Consider the following 19153-nt stretch of genomic DNA (forward strand, 5'->3'; position numbering starts at 1 on the left):
GAAATTGAATTAGAAATGGCTTTGGAATTCCCAACATACATTATTTATCTCTGCTAGATGTCAACATTTGGCATGAGGGTTCTAAAGCTATGAATGCAGCTCAAATGAGAATTATCTTTGTTTATGTAAAATTTAGCAAGTAAAGAATTTAATATTGTTTCGTTAACGAAAATAGCTAAATCCTGAGTGATTGCCAAAAAAACAAAAACAAACAAACAAACAAACAAAAAAACGACGCTTTATCTAACCTTAATGTTCATACTCAGGACAACCTGAAATTCACAGCTTATAAAAATGGTTAACAAGGACATAACTTTAAATGGTAACTATCACAGTTTTCATAAGTAATCTGGGTAAACTATTAGAAAATTAATTAATTACACAAATGTAACAGAATAAGTTCTTGTAGATTATCTTGTCATATAATTTAAAATCTAAATTTATATTAAGCTAAAAGATATTACACGTCTGGGTCATTTCCAATTTTTTCAATTATAGGATAACATTTTTCTGTAAAAAAGAAATGTGATCTTAAAGGAAAATACTTTTTGTCTAATTTGAAGCTTATTTAAAAGTTATTTATGAAATTAGCTAATCAGTGAATAAGAACGATGTGAAGGAAGTTATGAACAGGCATTTTTGGCACAAAAGGTTAAAAGGAAAATAATTTTATCTGAGAAAGAATCTTGTATGGTAAATTTTTGTTCTAAAATAAAATAACTGGTTATTTAAGAAAAAGGAAGCCTGGGTATGGTGGCTCATGCTTGTTAATTCCAGCATTTTCAGAAGCCGAGGTGGATGGATCACCTGAGGTCAGGAGTTCGAGACCAGCCTGGCCAACATGGCAAATCCCTGTCTCTACTAAAAATACAAAAATTAGCCAGGTGTGGTGGCACGTGCCTGTAGTCCCAGCTACTCCGGAGGCTGAGGCAGGAGAATTGCTTGTACACGGGAGGGGGAGGTTGCAGGGAGCCGAGATGGCGCCACTGCACGACTCTAGCCTGGGCGACGGAGCAAGACTGTATCTCAAAGGAATAAAGAAAGAGGAAGGGATAAAACAGAAAGTCCAAGCTGTCATAAATGATTTGTATAAAGTTGTCTATAATTAAAGGGAAATTATTTATAATAGTCTTTCCAGATTTAGCTTATGATATTAAAAAAACACTAAAAAGATTCATCAGAACAATAAAATTTTCTTAAGGAGTTGATTTACTCTTAATAAATTAAAAGATTTTAATTTTTTAAACCCAAAGTTTAACTTTTATCACATCTCACCATTTTCGGTTTACTCTCCTCTTTTAAAAGGTGCAAAAGAATAACTCTCTCTTTCAACTCATTTTCAGCTCATATAAGTTTTTTCTTTTTTTCTCTTGTGTTCTGTTTGTTGTGGCCTGATGCTAAAAATGTTTTCTTTTTCTTTTTCTTTTTTTTTTTTTTTTTTTGAGGTGGGGTCTCACTCTGTCACCCAGGCTGAGAGTGCAGTGGCACAATCTTGGCTCACTGCAACCTCCCCCTTCCAGGTTCAAGCAATTCTCCTGCCACCACGCCCGGCTAATTTTTGTATTTGTAGTAGAGACAGGGTTTCACCGTGTTGGCCAGGCTGGTCTCGAACTTCTGACCTCAAGTGATCCACCTGCTTCAGCCTCCCAAAGTGCTAGGATTACAGGCATGAGCCACTATGACAGGCCAAAAATTTTTTCTTCAAGGTCTAAAAAAGTGTTTTCTTCCATCTGTGTAACTTTCTGTATGTGCTTTTAAAGTCCTTGTGCCATTGAGCTATAGGGCTTTAACTTCTGGGTCTAAAAAGGACACCAAGTTCTGCTGTATCTTAAACACTGACAGCAATTACAGCCTTATCTTCAGGCGCAGTAGAAGATGCTAATCAAAGTAAACTGCGTTCATGAGATGCAGGGCCAGAAATTAAAACTATTCAACTCCTCAAGGCCCAAGGACTATTGTGGAAGAGGTGGGCATGTGAGATTGTAAGGGCTGATATTAAGAGAAAAGTAGCTCAGTTTCTCTAGGAATTAACCATTCATATCAAAGGCACACTAAAGCAAAACCAGTATCTACGTTGCTCTGCCAGTTTAACAAGGCTTTCTTGGAGCATTAACTCACTCCTTCATGCAAAATGATAAAGGTTACAAGGTTTATAGAAATTATATTTTACAGTCAAGATGATTAAACTTGTATTATAAAATTTCAAAAAAACAAATTTAATTTGCCGCATCCTGTTTTTAATTAGGGCTTATTGTTTGGGATATTAAGTCTCCTCTCTCAAAGAATAAAGATTTTCACTTTTTTTTTTCTTTTTTTTTGAAATCTTTGAGTTACTGCTTTGGTTAAATGAATGACTTATTTTACAATGACCCATGACCCTATTTCATGATATCACGCATTTTAAACTTTTTATCTTTGACGAAATTTCCAAAGTCAAATTCTAACTTGATTCTTCATTAATTTTTTGATATGAGTCCTCTGAAGTCCAAAAGAGACATATTTGTCTTATTTGGTATAAAAATCATACAAGAAGCATCGTCAAATATAAAATGGTGTTTCACTTTCTTTGGGCTGTATTTATAGAAATGTTATTGATATGTGCTCCAAAATTATGGGAAACTCTTATAATTCTGAAATAACTTCTGTATGTTATTAATTATAAATTTTATGTTAAATTGTTGTATGCTACAGAAGTAACCAAAATTTCCTTGTCAATGGTGGTTTTAATAATGGCCGTCCTGGCTGGGTGTGGTGGCTCACGCCTGTAATCCCAGCACTCTGGAGGCCAAGGCGGCTGGATCACGAGGTCAGGAGTTCAACACCAGCTTGGCCAAGATGGTGAAACCCCGTCTCTCCTAAAAATACAAAAATTAGCCGGCCGTGGTGGCACAGGCCTGTAATCCCAGCTACTCAGGAGGCTGAGCCAGAGAATCACTTAAACCCAGGAGGCAGAGGTTGCAGTCAGCTGAGATCATGCCGTTGCACTCCAGCCTGGGCAACAAGAGTGAAACTCCATTTCAAAAAAAGAAAAAAATATACACCCCTGATTTGAAACAAGACTAGGATACACGGTAAAGAATGTTTATTCACTAAAGTTTTGACAGACTGAAGGCCATTATTTCAGATTGGAAATAGGAAACTTAAAAGAACTACATGGACATTGGGTAAAAGAACATGGGTTGAAATTTGCCTGGCAGTAGCCCAAAAGTAAATGGTCTTCGAGGTGCATGTGAAGGAAGTGTAGGAGGGAAATGGGATAATTCACATCTCCGCCAATAAATAAATGTAGCCACACTAGCTTGGGGGATTTGAGGTGAGACATCGAAAATACTAAGTCATGGTGAGGGCTGGAAGACAAAAGAATGAATCACTTCATAGGAATGGCTGTGGGGAAGTGCTTGAAGGAATCATCCTCTGACTTCCACGTGAACCATGAACATTAAACATGGAGAAATGAGGAGCGGCAGCAGATCGGTTTGGGATGCATCTTCAGGGGATGCTGAAACAACAACAGCATTTGGTTTGCTCTACACCCCTGTCACCCCTCGCCCGCAAGCCCAGGGAGTGGTCAGCAGTGGTGCTTTGTGATGTCGAAGCCACCCTAGGGCTGCCATTGGCTGGGACACTGCCTGTATGATCAAACAAAGCTCAAGGGTGTGGCCTTGCCTTGTCACCAGGAGGGTATATATAGGGAGGGCAAGAGCTCTGGACCACTGGGAAGATTCAAAACCTACACAAGCCCACTGCAGCCATTGAAGAACCAATATATACAATGAACGAACAACCCAGTGCCAGCGGGGTGAAGAGGAGCGTCCCCTGTGATTCCAACGAGGCCGGCGAGACGGTAAGATTGTTAGGTTTTGAAGCGAAGGCGAGGGTGAAAGAAAGACACACAGAGCGGGGGCGGCTCAAACAACAACACAGGAATATTGCAGACAATTGTGGAAGTGGGGGACCCGCTTAATGCCAGAGCCCACCGCCGCTTACAGGCTGGGGTGCTTGTAGGTAGGGGTGGGAGGGGCCTGGGCAGTATGGCTTGCTGCCCGGCAGGATATTGATAAGATGTTCTTATGATCAGGTGGTTTGGCCCTTTTTCTGGTGGAATATCATTGTGGTGTTCCTTAGAACGTTGCCAAGCAAGATATGATAGGGATGTTTCTTTAGTTGGGCCTTTGTCCGCCTTGCGGACAGGTGGTTAGGCAGGATGTTTCTCATGGCCTGAACCCCCATGGGATGTTTCACTTTGACCAAGGTCTGCAAAATAGCAAAGAACTTACAAAATGGTGCAGTTTGGACTAACAGATGACCCTACCCACGCTCCTCTTCTTCTTCTTCCCCATAGATCCCTACTCTGTGGTTCAACCTTGTTCTTCTCTGGATCAAACCCCTTCCTCAACCTGCATTCCTTCTTCTCATGAAGCCCCCCGTGCTATCCAGTCTCTATCCTGTTCACCCAAAATAATGTCCTCCTGGCCTCTCCCTGTTTTCTTAACAGATGCCGGAGACCCCAAATGGGGACTCAGACCCTCAACCTGCTCCTAACAAAAGGAAAACATCTGAGGCCTCCACCACAGTAGTGGTCCGCTACAGGAGGAACGTTAAAAGAACATCTCCAGGGGAATTGGTGAATGACCACTCCCGAGAGAACGGAATCAACCCCCTCCAAATGGAGGAGAAGGAATTCATGGAAATAAGGGTTGAAACACCTGCAAAGTAGCAAGAAGCTACATGCGTCAACCTTGGCCAATGAAAATAAAGTTTGAGAAGCTGATGGCTGTGTATATCTCTGCCTGTTTTCTGATGGTGGGGGGGGAAGGGAAGGGAAGAGGTAGGCATTTGAGAAGGGAGGGATATGAGGTCCTGTAGGGTTGGTGGACAGACCCACAGGTTGACAGTAAGCCAGACATCGTACATAAGGCCTGGGGGAGGACTGATTCCTAAAGAAAATTTTCTTCTTAAAATTTTATCTCACAGGAAGTGGAGATGTGTATATGTTCACGCAACTGTACCCGGCAGCACATAGTTCTGCTGAATGGACATATCAAACGTATTCCCATCCCCTTTCCATTGGATATTTTCCTAGGCTAGAAATATATGCTTTATAAAGAGTAAATGTTCTGTAAAACACAAAGCACAATACAAAAGAAGATAGTAGATGTAGGAGTAAGTAAACGGCAGGAAAGCCTTGCTTGTAATGAAATGATTGAAAAGCCAATTCTAAAACAAAATGTTCAATGCATCTTAAATATTTATGTCACTGTTGTAATGACCTCAGCAGTCTTTAATCAAGATAAGTATGCTTTAGAAATGTGTTGATATCCGCAAGTGTCAATAGTCAAAATCGCCGTGACTTGGGAAAAGGAAAGTAAAACACTCTTAAGTATGAGGAGCTTTTTTCCACGGAATGTGAACTGCAAGGTGGTGAGAAGGGTTAGGTGTGATGTGGTGAGATCATTTTTAGGAGAGTGTGTCTATTATCGGCTTCCTAACACTTCCATTTTGCATGATAATTTCCTGAAATTCATCATTTAATTAAGGCTATAGATTTTGATTACGATGTGTCTTAAAATGTCAAACAGTATAATATTTATAGTGAAAAAGAAAACTGCTTGGTGGATACACATCGGTTAGCGGGAAAAGACACCACAGGGATTCACCATGGAGTCACCCGTGGATGGGGTTTTAGTTTCTGTCTTTGAATTGACCTTCACATAGTGTCTACCTCTTGAGAGTTCAGGGGATGTTGGAGAGATAATTAGGTAAAACAAGAAGGTCTTCTCAGGATACATGAGGGAGTTAAATAAAAATGCAGGAGCGATTACAATTTTAGTTATTTGTAACTGTTGTTTGCTAAGTCATAACACTGTCATGGATAACATGAAAAAATAAAATATACTAAATATCAATAGACAAAAACCAGTTTGCTTTTCTCCAACCAAATACCTACATACCTAGCACTGATTTCCAGAACAAAATCCCCCACGTACCATCTTTGGAATAAAAGAATATTCTTTCAAGTTGTCGGACCACAAGGTAAAAACAAAAACTCCCAATGCTTTTTTTCTTACTCTTTGATAGGTACAATTGAAGGCATTCCTCATTGCAAACTAATATTTCCATCCAGCACGTGACATTAAAGAAGTTTTCATATTTAGGATAGTAATACGGGATCACATTCTTTAGCCTTAGGCATTGCAGAGGAAAAACAAACAAACAAAAACAAACCAAAACTAAGCTGAGAGAGGCGGAGCAAGAAAAGCAGAATAGAAGGCTGCACAGATCAGCCCCCTCGCAAGGACACAAATTTAACAGCTATCCACACAGTAGAAAACACCTCCATAAGAACCCAAAATCAGGGGAACTCTCATAGTACCTGGTGGTATCACTGAAAGAGGCACTGAAGAGTTAGAAGAAACAGTCTTAAATCGCTGACCGCACCCCTTCCCTATCCTAGGCAGTGGCAGTGTGGTGTAAAGAGCATCTCTGGAAGCTGGATAGAGCAAGAGCAAGAGCAGAGCAGTTGTGGGTCACTGAACTCAGTGCTGTCTCTTACAGGAGAAAGGAAAACCAGACCAAACTTAGCTGACTCCCATCTGGGAAGGGAGCATTGAAACCACCTCTAGCCAGAGGGAAATTACCCATCCCAGCAATCAGAACTTGAGTTTCTGCAAACCTTGCCACCAAGGGCTAAAAAACGGTTCCAGGTTTCTCAGACAACCTTAAAGGCAGTCTAGGCCATAAGACCTGTAACTCGTAGGTGAGTTCTAGCGTAGAATTGGGCCCAGAGGCAGTGGATTGTGGCGGGTATGTGGAGGGGTGCACATGACCTCCTGAGATACCAGCTGGGGCAGCCGAGTGAGTGCTGGTGTCACCCCTGCCCTAGCCCCAGACTGCCCGGCTAGCGGCTCCATAAAAGGCCCCCTCCTTCCACTTGAGGAGATGGAATAGTGAGGAGCGTTTTTTTCTTGCATCTTGAATACCAGCTCAACTACAGCGGGACAGGGCACCGGTCGGGGTTGTGAAGCCCCTGCTCCAGGCACTAGCTCCTGGATAACATTTCTAGACACACCCTAGGCCAGAAAGAAACCTGCTGCCTTGAAAGAAATGAAAAGAGAACACCTATACACTGTTTATGGGAATGTAACTTAGTTCAGCCATTGGAGAAAGCAGTTTGGTGATTTCTGCAAGAACTTAGAATTACCATTCATCTCAGCAATCACATTACTGGATATATACCCAAAGGATATATATCATTCTGCCATTAAGACATATGCATGCGTATGTTCTTGACGGCACTATTCACAATAGCAAAGATACTGAATCAACCTAAAGGCCCATCAGCAGCAGACAGGGTAAAGACGATGTGGTACATAAACAGCACGGAATACTATGCAGCCATAAAAAAACGAGATCATGTCTTTTGCAGCAACATGGATGGAGCTGGAGGCCATTACTCTAAGCGAACTCACGTGGGAACAGAAAATGGACTACCACCTTTTTCCATTTATAAGCAAGAGCTAAACATCGGTACGCATGGACACAAAGAAGGGAACAACAGACACCCGTGTCTACTTGGGGGTAAAGGATGGGGAGGAGGGTGAGGATTGAAAAGCTACCTATCAGCTATTATGCTGATTACCTGGGTGATGAAATAATCTGTACACCAAACCCGTGTGACACACAATTTCCCTATATAACGAGCCTCCACATGTACTCCTGAACCTAAAATAAAAGTTAACAAAAATTTAAAAATAAAATAATAAAAAATTAAGAAGTCTCACAGAGGTAGAGAGTAGAATGGTGGTGACTAGGGGCTCGGTGGTGGTGGCTGCAAAGACATTGCTCAAAGGATACCAAATTTCTGTTAGACTGAAGGAATAAGCTGCAGAGATACATTGTACAACACGGTGACTACAGGTGATCATAACATGTTGTATTATTGATAAATGCTAAGAGAGTAGATGGTAAGTGTTCTCAATACAAAATGATAACTTTGTGGGATGATGCATATGTTGATTAGCTATATTTATTCATTCTACAATGTATATACTTCAAACATTAGATACATGATAGATACATTCCATTTTATCTGTTCAGTTTAAAATAATAAAAATAAAGAAGAAAGACATGTCCAAGTGTTCTGCCTGGGAAGATGGGCCTGAGAGAGTCTTACATAGTTAATCACGTACTATGTTTTTCTGTGCAGTACAGCAGAGGGAGTGGGGCTACCTGACAGCAGCACATAGTCAGTAAATGGCCTATAACAGCTCCACTTCCTTTCTTGAAGAATCAGAATGGTGAAAGAAACCAGTTTAATGTTTCTCATGGCCCTAAGAAGGACACTAAAGTGTTTTAAAGAGAGTTGGATCTGAAGGTGCCCTGTGGTTGGGCTTGAGGGATGACATGAAAATGTTCTGCATGAATCAGCCATTTAGGGCCAGATGGGACGACACGCATCTCAGGAGATGTTCGATGGATACAACATTGGGAAATTCTGAGATTCTGAATTGATTAAGTGTGAGACTCATGCATATTAAGTGCAATTACATAAAATGGCATTGCATTTCTCATTCGGCCAAGCATTGTAACCAGGTATAATCATGTGCCAGCTATTTCAATAAAAAGTGGTATCTCTCACAACCGTTTGCATTCCAATACAATTTTCTGAATGTAAGAGAAAGAGATATAGTTATAACCAAGGTGTTAATCCATGAGAATAGTTTGCATCTCATCTTCTCTATTCTGCAGAAAGGCCCTTGAAGAGCATATTGCATCGTTTTCTTCATGGCCAAGAAAACCAAGAATCACTGATCTGGCCAGGCGCAGTGGCTCATGCCTGTAATCCCAGCACTTTGGGAGGCCGAGGCGGGCGGATCACCCGAGGTCAGGAGTTTGAGACGAGCCTGGCCAACATGGTGAAACCCTGTCTCTGCTAAAATACAAAAAAAAATTAGCTGGGCGTGGTGGCGGGCGCCTGTAATCCCAGCTACTGGGGAGGCTGAGGCAGGAGAATTGCTTGAATCCAGGCAGTGGAGGTTGCAGTGAGCCGAGATCGTGCCACTGCACTCCGGCTTAGGTGACAGAGCCAGACTCTGTCTCAAAACAACAAAAACAAAAACAAGAAATCACCGATCCATTTGAAAGTCAGCAAATATTTTGTCATTGACTAAATATAGACCCTAGAGAGTGATCCCCATACACCACACTACAACTTAAGACTGATTCTGTTTCTTAATCATCCTTTGCAGGTCATCACGTTTTTGAACTCTTGTAATAACAGGGGACTTGAACTCATTTCAGACAGCAAACCTCGTCCTGTGTTATCTTATGCTCTGGGAGGAATCTAAAAGACAAGGAAGTAAGGAAGAAAGAAAGGAAGGAAGGGAGGGAGGGAGGAAGGAAGGGAGGGAGGGAAGGAAGGAGGGAGGGAGGGAGGGAAGGAGGGAGGGAGGGAGGGAGGAAAGGAGAAGAGGAGAGAAGAGAGGAGACGATCTCTAAACCTAAATTGGTAGAAAAGTTCACAAGTCTGAATACTTAACAAGTTAAATTAAGTAGCTAAAGATGTTTTTGAAAAGCATCTGAGCAAACAAAACATGATTCTGAAAAATATTTGGTAATGTAATAATGACAATGGGTTATTTCTTCTATCCTTGATCTCCTACAATATATTTTAAGCCAGATCATGTTTTTCCTTTGATGAAAACTCCAGACTTTTCATCTTGATTAAAATAAAATCCAAATTCCTAATAAGGCTGTACATGATGTGGGCACCTATTACCTCTCTGACATTAATACTTATTCTTCTCATGAATCACTCTGCTTCTATCACACTCCCCAATCTGTGACTCTTGTAACTCAGCATGCATGTGATTCCTCTAACCTGCCATCCATATCAGGGTCTTTGCATACTTCCGCCTGGAAGGTTCTTCTCTAAAATATCCACTATGTATCCTAATTTTCTTTTCTTTTCTTTTCTTCTTTCCTTCTTTCTTTTCTTTTTTTTTTTGAGATGGAGCCTTGCTTTGTCGGCTAGCCTGGAGTGCAGTGGTGCATTCTCGGCTCTCTGCAACTTCCGCCTCCTGGTTTCAAGCAATTCTCCTGCCTCAGCCTCGTGAGTAGCTGAGATTACAGGCGCCTGCTACCACGCCTGGCTAATGTTTGTATTTTTAGTATAGATGGGGTTTCATTGGTTGGCCAGGCTGGTCTTGAGCTCCTGACCTCGTGATCCGCCTGCCTTCGCCTCCCAAAGTGCTGAGATTACAATCGTGAGCCACCACGCCCGGCCTGTGTATCCGAATTTTCTTAAGGTCACTAGTCAGAAGTCACTTTATTGGAAAGGCTATCCTCCATTTAATGGTGAAGACGTTAAACGGTACTTGTACTTCTTTCAAAAAAAATGATACTTTTATCAGTTATTTTACTACAGTACCTGGAACATGTAAACTTGCAAGAAATATTTGGTGAATGAATGCATGTTAATCTGAATTTAGTATTGCAGTCTTCATTACCAGAAAGCATTTACATGTTTTAACTGTCAGGGAGCAACACTGGTAAGTGATTAATTCCCTATCAACAAAATGGATAGAGTACTATTCATGCTACATGTTCTCACAGTTGTGGCAAGGGGTATTAAATTGCCAACTGTAGTACTAAACTTATATTAATGTTGTACTCGTTAGTATTACTCTTGTTATGTTCAGAGGAAATATGGAATAAAAGTAAGATTATGGGCCTGGTTCAAATCTGAAATTCTGCTACGTCCTAGTTGGGTGATCTAGGTCAAGTTTCTTAACTCCTCTGAGTCTTAGATTCTTCGCATGAAAAATGGAAAAAATGCTAGCACCTACTTCTCAGGATTGTTTTGAAAAACAAATTAATATATTTAAGCTTTTAGCACAGAGCCTAGTACATACTGGGTGTGCAGTAATTACAAACTATTACTAGTGAGTATAATAGGATGTGAAAATTCATGACATCAAACAACTAGAACCGAGATTTATATACACACACACACACACACACACAGACATATGTATACACACACACACACACACACACACACAACACACACACACACCACACACACACACATTTTTTTTTGCAACAGAGTCTAGCTCTGTCACCCAGGCTGGAGTGCAGTGGCGTGATCTCGGCTCACTGCAACCTCTGTCTCCCGGGTTCAAGCAATTCTTCTGTCTCAGCCTCCTGAGCAGCTGGGACTACAGGCGCCTGCCACCATGCCCGGGTAATTTTTTGTGTTTTTAGTAGAGATGGGGTTTCACCATGTTCGCCAGGACGGTCTTGATCTCCTGACCGTGTGATCCACCTGCCTCACCCTCCCAAAGTGCTGGGATTACAGTGTGAGCCACCACGTCTGGCCAGATTTTTGCAATAGAGAAAGCATTGGACATCATTTTATCATAGAATATTAAAGCTGGAAGAGACCATAGGATCATAGGAACCCACAGTCTCTTGCAGGAATCCAGGTCTCCAAACTCAGAAACATGCTGATTGTTCCTTCCTGAAAATGCACATTCGGCATGGCACAGCTTTTGCAATCAGTGACGATACCAAGGCATCAGGGGCTAGAGGCTTAGGACATCACCGACAAAGCAGGAGTATTGCCATCTTGAACAAGCTCTGTCATTTTAAAATTCACCTTAATCAAAAACCGCCAAAAGCCAAAGGGCATCAGCCTAATGGCTAAGGTCAGCATGACCATAAACCACAAATAACATCTCCAACCAGAAGCATTCCAGACTCCTCCCCGACCAGGGACAAGCTAGCCCCAAGATAACCCCACCCTGGCCAGGAAGATGCCAGCCCCAAGATAACCTCCTCCCCTCCACCCAGAGGCGTGGTCTCGGCTCACTGCAACCTCTGCCTCCTGGGTTCAAGCCATTCTCCTGTCTCAGCCTGCCAAGTAGCTGGGACTACAGGCGCTTGCCTCCGCACCCGGCTAATTGTTGTATTTTTAGTAGAGGCAGGGTTTCACTATGTTGGCCCAGCTGGTCTCGGAACTCCTGACCTCAAGATCCGCCCACCTCGGCCTCCCAAAGTGCTGGGATTACAGGCGTGAGCCACCGTGCCCAGCCGCGTTTATGTTTTTCTCTTCATAAATTTTGTTTTCCTGGAAAAGGTTTTTTCCTGGTCGACTAAATTACTTTTCTCCACTCTGTCTTGCCACTCTTGGTGCATGTATGAAAGACCCTGAAATGACTCCTGGTGGCCTGGGACTCCTTGGGAAAACAAAAAAGGTGCCGCAAATCCCGTTTTGGGAAAAACCTCTGTTTTCCTTATGAAACCCCTAGACTTAAAGATAAATAAGTACCTCTCAAAGATCTGTCTTTGTCTTCCAACTGTACTTGTTCATTAGGCCCTAGAAACTGTTTTCTTAGCCCTGTTCTTAAAAGGCCTCACCCGAAGGCCAATAATCCAATTGGAAAATTAGCAGAAAAAAAATCTTATAACTACTAAATCTTCTTCTGATTGTCTGTGTGGCTATATATGTTTTATGTGTGCGATGTCCATTAAAAGAACTCTAATTAACTGGCCAAAAAAATGAGCACTTAAATCAAATATTTTTAAGGGAAAAGCAAAAGCTGTGGGACCTTTCAGTTCTCGTTATTTTAATCTTTAGAACTTGCTGGTACAGCAAAGTTAAAAGTTGAGTTGAAAGTCGTTAAGAGTTGCCAGCGTACGTTTTTATTTGCATTTATTAATCAAGCAATTTCATACTTATGGCTGCAAAATACTATAAGGTGTCAACATTTGGCACAGAGGCTACAAAACGACAACTCAGCCCAAACAAAATAATCTTTGCTTGTGTAATGTTTTAAATAAATAAAGCATGAATATTGGTTTAATGAAGATAGCTATATCTTAAACTATTTGGTAAAATATGCTAACTTCCAACCTTGTGGCCTTAGGCAGTCTAGTCCACAGACATGAAGGAAATTTGTTTTGGGAAAGAACTGTTATCATCTTTAATATTAAAGAAAAGATAATTGGTATAAGAAAGAATCTTACATGGTAAATTTTTGTCCCAAAGTAAATTAACTGTTGTTTTAAAAAAGGGATGACTTTACAACAAGTCAGAAAGGTAAGGCGTGTCAGAAATTGTCTGTGAAAGTCGTGAAAAATTTTATACAAGGGAATTTGTGCAAGAAATGTCGCACAATTTAAAAGTAATTCGGCCTCCTGAATGCTGTATACAATTTCACTCTAACTCTTAGCTGTATAACTTGCCTGCTTTGCAGCTGAATAAAACCTAGGACACATGGAGTTAAATGCTGGAAGAAGCCAGACCTTCTCCGCACTTCCGTCTCGGTCCTAGGCCCTACACCTAGTGCGTAATTAGATTCCCAGACTTACCAAGGTTTTCATCAAAAGTAAAGGTTGCTAAAAGTTAGCCGTGTAACATATATTTAAAACTACTGAAGAAATAGTTTATGAGCAAGGTGTGTAAGGAAAGTAAAATATACTTTTGGTAAAAAGATTATAAGGAGGCCTAAGAATGTGGATTTTTGCCTACATTAAAAGGTTAAAAAATTATTTTAAAGGTTTAAGCAAGTTTTGGAAGGTTAATTGTAAAGAAAATTTCGTGTGTGTACATACTGGCTAAAGTTAAAGGGGTATCATTCAGGTTTTCTGTAAATCGAGCATTAAAATAAAAGCACAATGGGTTTCTGTTAAAGCACTAACCTGCTCTTTAACAAAAAGTATAAACGGTTAAAAAGGGTCTATAACACGCTTACCTTCTGGTCAAACATGAAAATTGGGTAAATGCGTCTACAAGGTTTTATTAAAAATGGAGCTTAACATTAATAGCACACCAATACAATGGTAAAATTTGGCTTATTTGATATAAAATCATACAGGAAGCAGTGTCAAATATGAAATGGTATTTGGCTTTCTTTGGGCTATAGTTGTATAAATATGCTATTGGGATGTGTTCCAAAGTTATGGCAGATTCCTATCATTCTAATATATCTTAGTGTACGTTATCAGTAATAAGTATAATTGTTTTGTTAAAATTATTGTGTGCCACAGAGGTAACGGATATCTTTGTCAGCTGTGTCTTTAACTATGGCTACCCTCAAACTTTTTGTCATCCATAAACAATTGTTGTCTTGTTTTAGTCTTCTTCAAAGGGTGGTTTTCTAATCAGCTATAAAGCTCTGAATGCAGGTTTCTGATAAAAAGCAGGACAGGAATTAACTGCATAAACCAAACTAATGGGAAGCTAATCTGTTTAACGTTTTGCTTAAAATATTGCTAACCCTTTGTTTTGCCTTTCAAAGTCAAAGAAACTCTTTTTAAGCGATTAACGGCTTTTAACTGTTAACTGTGAAGTGCTGACTCCCATATGTATGGGAGTTAACTGTTCACTTTTAACTGTTTAACTTTTAACTGTTAACGCCCATCAACAACATTTGGAGGATACTTGTTTCTCTCTACCTGATTCTCTCCAAAATTTGGAAACTATCTATGAGTATCCTTAAGTTATGGCAATATAGTTATTTGCATAAATACAGCAAGAATCTGTTTTCTTTTGTAACGGGACACGATTGGAAAAACTGGTTATTCTTACCAAGGCTTTAACTGGAATGGTCTGCTTCTCCTTTAAGGAATCCAGCTTTAACTTATAAAGCCAATAAAGCCCTTGAAAAACTGGCCTCATATTTTGTGTACACAGTCCCCGTACAGGGTTTGTGATCTGTGGTAAATAAAACATGTCACTTTCTAACAGGCCAGGAACCCTAAGTTATCTTGAAACATCAAGAGGAGAGGAATTCACCCAACTCATAGGTATTTAATGGTACAAATCCATGGCTGGGCTTGGCTTTAAAAAGTCTTTTATCTCAGATTGCTTCTACAAAACCAAATTCCATCAAAGCCCATTTAAAAGGCCTATGTAACAAATAATTATTCTTGCAGCACTGTATGCAAATAAGTAAGCCAAGTATCCTAAAGCAAACCTACCATAATTTGTCTTTTAATAAAAATGGGAAAGTGGAGAGAGGAAATTATGTTTCCAAAACGATGACACACCTCTTGTTAAATCCTAGAGTTGCCTGATGTTTTTCAGTTATTATTTTCTACTGTTTAAATTCAATTCTAATTTTTCTGACTACAAGTCTTCAAAATAAGCTGTGCTTTCTTAAAGCCCCTATAAACTGGAAACTAGATGTTTCAGCAGGCACTGCCTCTAAGCCCCCTAACCCTCACAGGAGCAAATAAAGAAATAGGAAATCTTAAGCTAAAAATCATAAAAAATAAATAACCGAGAAGGAACTGCTCGTCTTACTCAGTCTCACCCCTACCTCACCAAACACTTTTGTCATTCCCACCTCTCCTTTCAAGCCAAATATTACAACTTTTTAATGGAAATTATTTACTACACCACCCTTGTGGAAACTGCTTTACTCACTCTACTATTTGCAGTAAAACTATATACTGTAGCACCCTCAGGGTAAAATGTCAGACAAAAACAATCTCAATTACTGTAGCATTTTGCTTAATTATTAGCCTCTTAGCAGGAATAACGCTTACTAACAGAAACTAACACATGGGCCTTTCCAAACATGTGCTTCTACCTCTCATTAGGTAAGGAATATTGTTTCTTTATCAACCAATCAGGCCTAGTAAAAAAAACACTGCTAAAAAAACTTAAGAAAAGGCTAAAAAGCTAAGGGAGTACCAAAACAACCAAATAAGTTCTTGGTTTGGGAACAAAATCATAGCATGGGTCATCCTATTTCTGGGCCCTCTCCTAATAATATGCCTGGGACTAATTTTCTTACCCTGGCTAATTAACCTTTTTCAGAAAATTTTAACTAACAGGATCACGGCCATTTCACAGACAACTACCCAAAAACATCTACAGACGGCATTGCTCCTACTGTCAACCCAAAGCCAAAAAACTCTCCGTCCCCTCGTCAGCAGGAAGTAGCCAAAAAAACACGCTGCCCCTTGTCCTTTTTATAACTATATGGTCTGGATTGACAAAGCAGGAGTATCGCCATCTTGAACAAGCACTGTCATTTTAAAAGTCACCTTAATCGAAAACTGCCTAAATCCAAAGAGCATCAGCCTCTAATGGCTAAGGTCAGCATGAGCATAAACCACAAATAATATCTCCAATCGTAAATATTCCAAACTCCTCCGCGACCCGAGATATGCTGGCCCCAAAATTTAAATGTGCTGTCTGGCTTTTGGAGCAAAAAGCAGACACTTTTTTTTTCATAGTTTATGTTCTAGGGTACACTTGTGCAACGTGTGGGTTTGTTACATATGTATACATGTGACATGTTGGTGTGCTGCACCCATTAAGTCGTCGTTTACATTAGGTATATCTCGTAATGCTGTCCCTGCCCCTGCTCCTACCCCACGACAGGTCCCGGTGTGTGATGTTCCCCACCCTGTGTCGAAGTGTTCTCATTGTTCAATTCCTACCTATGAATGAGAAAATGTGATGTTTGGTTTTTTGTGCTTGTGATAGTTTGCTGAGAATGATGGTTTCCAGCTTCATCCATGTCCCTACAAATGGCATTAACTTACCATTTTTTATGGCTGCATAGTATTCCATGGTGTATATGTGTCACATTTTCTTAATCCAGTCTATCATTGATGGACATTCGGGTTGGTTCCAAGTCTTTGCTATTGTGAATAGTGCTGCAATAAACTTACGTGTGCATGTGTCTTTATAGCAGCATGATTTATAATCCTTTGGGTATATACCCAGTAATGGGATCGCTGAGTCAAATGAAATATAACTGTGAGAAAGTAGTTATATTTCTAGTTCTAGATCCCTGAGGAATCGCCACACTGTCTCCCACAATGGTTGTACTAGTTTACAGTCCCACCAGCAGTGTAAAAGTGTTCCTATTTCTCCACATCCTTTCCAGCACCTGTTGTTTCCTTACTTTTGAATGATCGCCATTGTAACTGGTGTGAGATGGTGTCTCATTGTGGTTTTGGTTTGCATTTCTCTGATGGCCAGTGATGATGAGCATTTTTTCATGTGTCAAAAAGCAGACACTTTTATAAGGTAAGGGAGAAATGAGCAAGGGGAGGGGCCTCCCTGCTACTGGGCAGTTATCTACTGTGCAGTTGTCCATGTGGACATGCTTTTGGCATATCTTCTCGAGGTGAAACCCTGGAGATGGGAGTTCCAAGGGGACATGCTTTGATCTGCAAATAGGCTGTAAACTCTGGAAGAGAGATCCATAGCACACAGATGAACTTGCCCTGCAGAGAATGTCTGATGAGGGAGAGGTGAGAGTTTATTTTGCATTTCAAAAAGCACTAAGTAGGAAGTAAAGGGAAAGGGCAAAAGAGAAAAGAAAGCCATTAAACTATCTCTTAGAAAAATGGGGGCACTTGGTTACAAAAAGTGTCAGAAAAGTTCTTATTTCTTATTTTTCTTATTGTCAACACTTTTACTTTACACGCAGAGCGTCCACCATTTTCCCATAATTATTATTTTTTTTCTTATGAATGTTGTGCCTTGTATGAATTTTATATCCTACCTTGCAATTTAATTTGATTTGGCTCTCTTTTGGCCTAAACCTAGACTATAATCATTCAACACTAGTAGTATGCATACCTTCATTGTATAATCCTCATCTAACCTTCATGTTTTCCATCATTTAAGAATAAGAACAAGATACAATATGTGCAATTAAATAAAGAAAACTATTTTCTTTGTTGTTGTTGTTCTAGCCAAAGGAGCCTGGAATTTTTCAGTGATAGCAATTCAGATGACTTGTAGCTGCAACGACTGACTCGAAACTTTTAATGTAAAAAAGTCTTTGAGGATATTTTTCTATCAAAACATCGGTGAATAAATTTCTGTGTAGAAGTCCATAATACCACCTAATTCTTTGATATCATTTGAATAGACACTTGTACCATTCTCTCATAGGCAGACATTTGAAATGAGAGTAAAACTTTGGCTCAGTGGAGAAATTTTATTATTCAAATTCAAGGTGATTTGATGATGAGATCGAAATGTACAGCATATTAATTTGGTTTCATCACAAAGTTATATGAAAACCCAATGTTTCAACATTTTTTCATAAAAAAAGTGTCACCAAGTACAATATTGATGTTACTGTTCCTTTTTAATCATAGAAGTGGTTTATTAAAATACCAAATCTGAGTTTTCATTTTGGGTTACAAATGGGTTTCTAAAAATGTCCCCTATGTGTATGAGATCATTTAAAAAACCATACACATTTGAGTATAAACTTCTTCAGCAATATGTATTGATTATCAATTATGTGGTACTCATTATGCTAGAAAATATGTATACAATGTTGAACAAAATAGACGTGGTTCTCATACTTCTTATAATTGTTAAAATAGATATTAATTAGTCAATTACATAAGTATTATAATCTAAAACAAATTTTATTAAGGCCGAGAACATGATTACATGGAACATATTATAAAGGACCCTAACCTAGACTAGGGAGAAAGGTTGTCCAGGGGAAATTTTCTGCAGGATCGTTACTTGAGCTGAGACCGAGAATATCAGTAGGCTTTAATTAGGTAAAGGGCATAGATGTATGAGAACATGCCAGAAGAAAGCAGTATGTATAATAACTGTATAGCAGGAGAGACTGGTACTTTAAAGGCACCAAAATCAGGCTAGAGGGACTGGAGTGTAGAGGGTGAGGATGAGAATGCTGCTAGACATCGCTGGAAATGTATGGGGAGGTCATACCATACAGAGCCTTGTAGGTCATGTTAAGAATTTTAGTTATTTGTTCATGAGAAGTGAGAAACTGATGACTTTTATGCATGCAGTTTGGCATGCTCAATTTTGTGTTTTGAAACACTCTGGTTGCAGGAGGGTAAGTAGATTGAAGTATCCAGAGTAGACGCAAGGAGATCAGTTAGGAGGTTATTTCAGTTGACTAAGGGAAAAATAATGGTAGCTTTGGTTAGACTTGTAACAGTGGAGACAAAGGGAAAGACAGGTTAAAAAATTATCAAGGAGGGAACCTTGACAGACTTGATAATGGATTGGAAATGTGTGGCAAGAAAAGGTTTCAAGAATGACTGAGGTTTTTGAGTAGCACTACTTAATGGGAATGATACAGAGACATTAAAGACTTCTGGATAGGACACTTCTATTTTAAAA

The 19153-nt window shown here is 39.8% G+C and overlaps 1 protein-coding gene and 1 long non-coding RNA gene across 3 annotated transcripts in view; both read left to right on the forward strand.

The window, feature by feature from the left end:
- The window catches only part of LOC129529681 (uncharacterized), a 417056-nt gene that overhangs the window by 386490 nt on the left and 11413 nt on the right, over positions 1–19153 (forward strand). The gene's annotated exons all lie outside the window — the stretch shown is intronic.
- Positions 3280–4771, forward strand: LOC115932784 (sperm protein associated with the nucleus on the X chromosome A-like). The gene is made up of 2 exons (XM_055375413.2): positions 3280–3844; positions 4496–4771. Exons 1-2 carry the CDS (start codon positions 3773–3775, stop codon positions 4715–4717), a joined length of 294 nt encoding a protein of 97 aa, XP_055231388.1. The 5' UTR covers positions 3280–3772; the 3' UTR covers positions 4718–4771.

The sequence above is a fragment of the Gorilla gorilla genome, chromosome X, assembly GCF_029281585.2.
Source record: "Gorilla gorilla gorilla isolate KB3781 chromosome X, NHGRI_mGorGor1-v2.1_pri, whole genome shotgun sequence".
Lineage (NCBI taxonomy): Eukaryota > Metazoa > Chordata > Mammalia > Primates > Hominidae > Gorilla > Gorilla gorilla.

Excerpts from the sequence above, each read along its gene's own strand:
- LOC115932784 (XM_055375413.2), top strand. The coding sequence starts at position 3,773 with ATGAACGAACAACCCAGTGCCAGCGGGGTGAAGAGGAGCGTCCCCTGT. Across the intron at positions 3,845-4,495 it reads CCAACGAGGCCGGCGAGACG|ATGCCGGAGACCCCAAATGG; the intron begins GTAAGATTGTTA and ends TTTTCTTAACAG.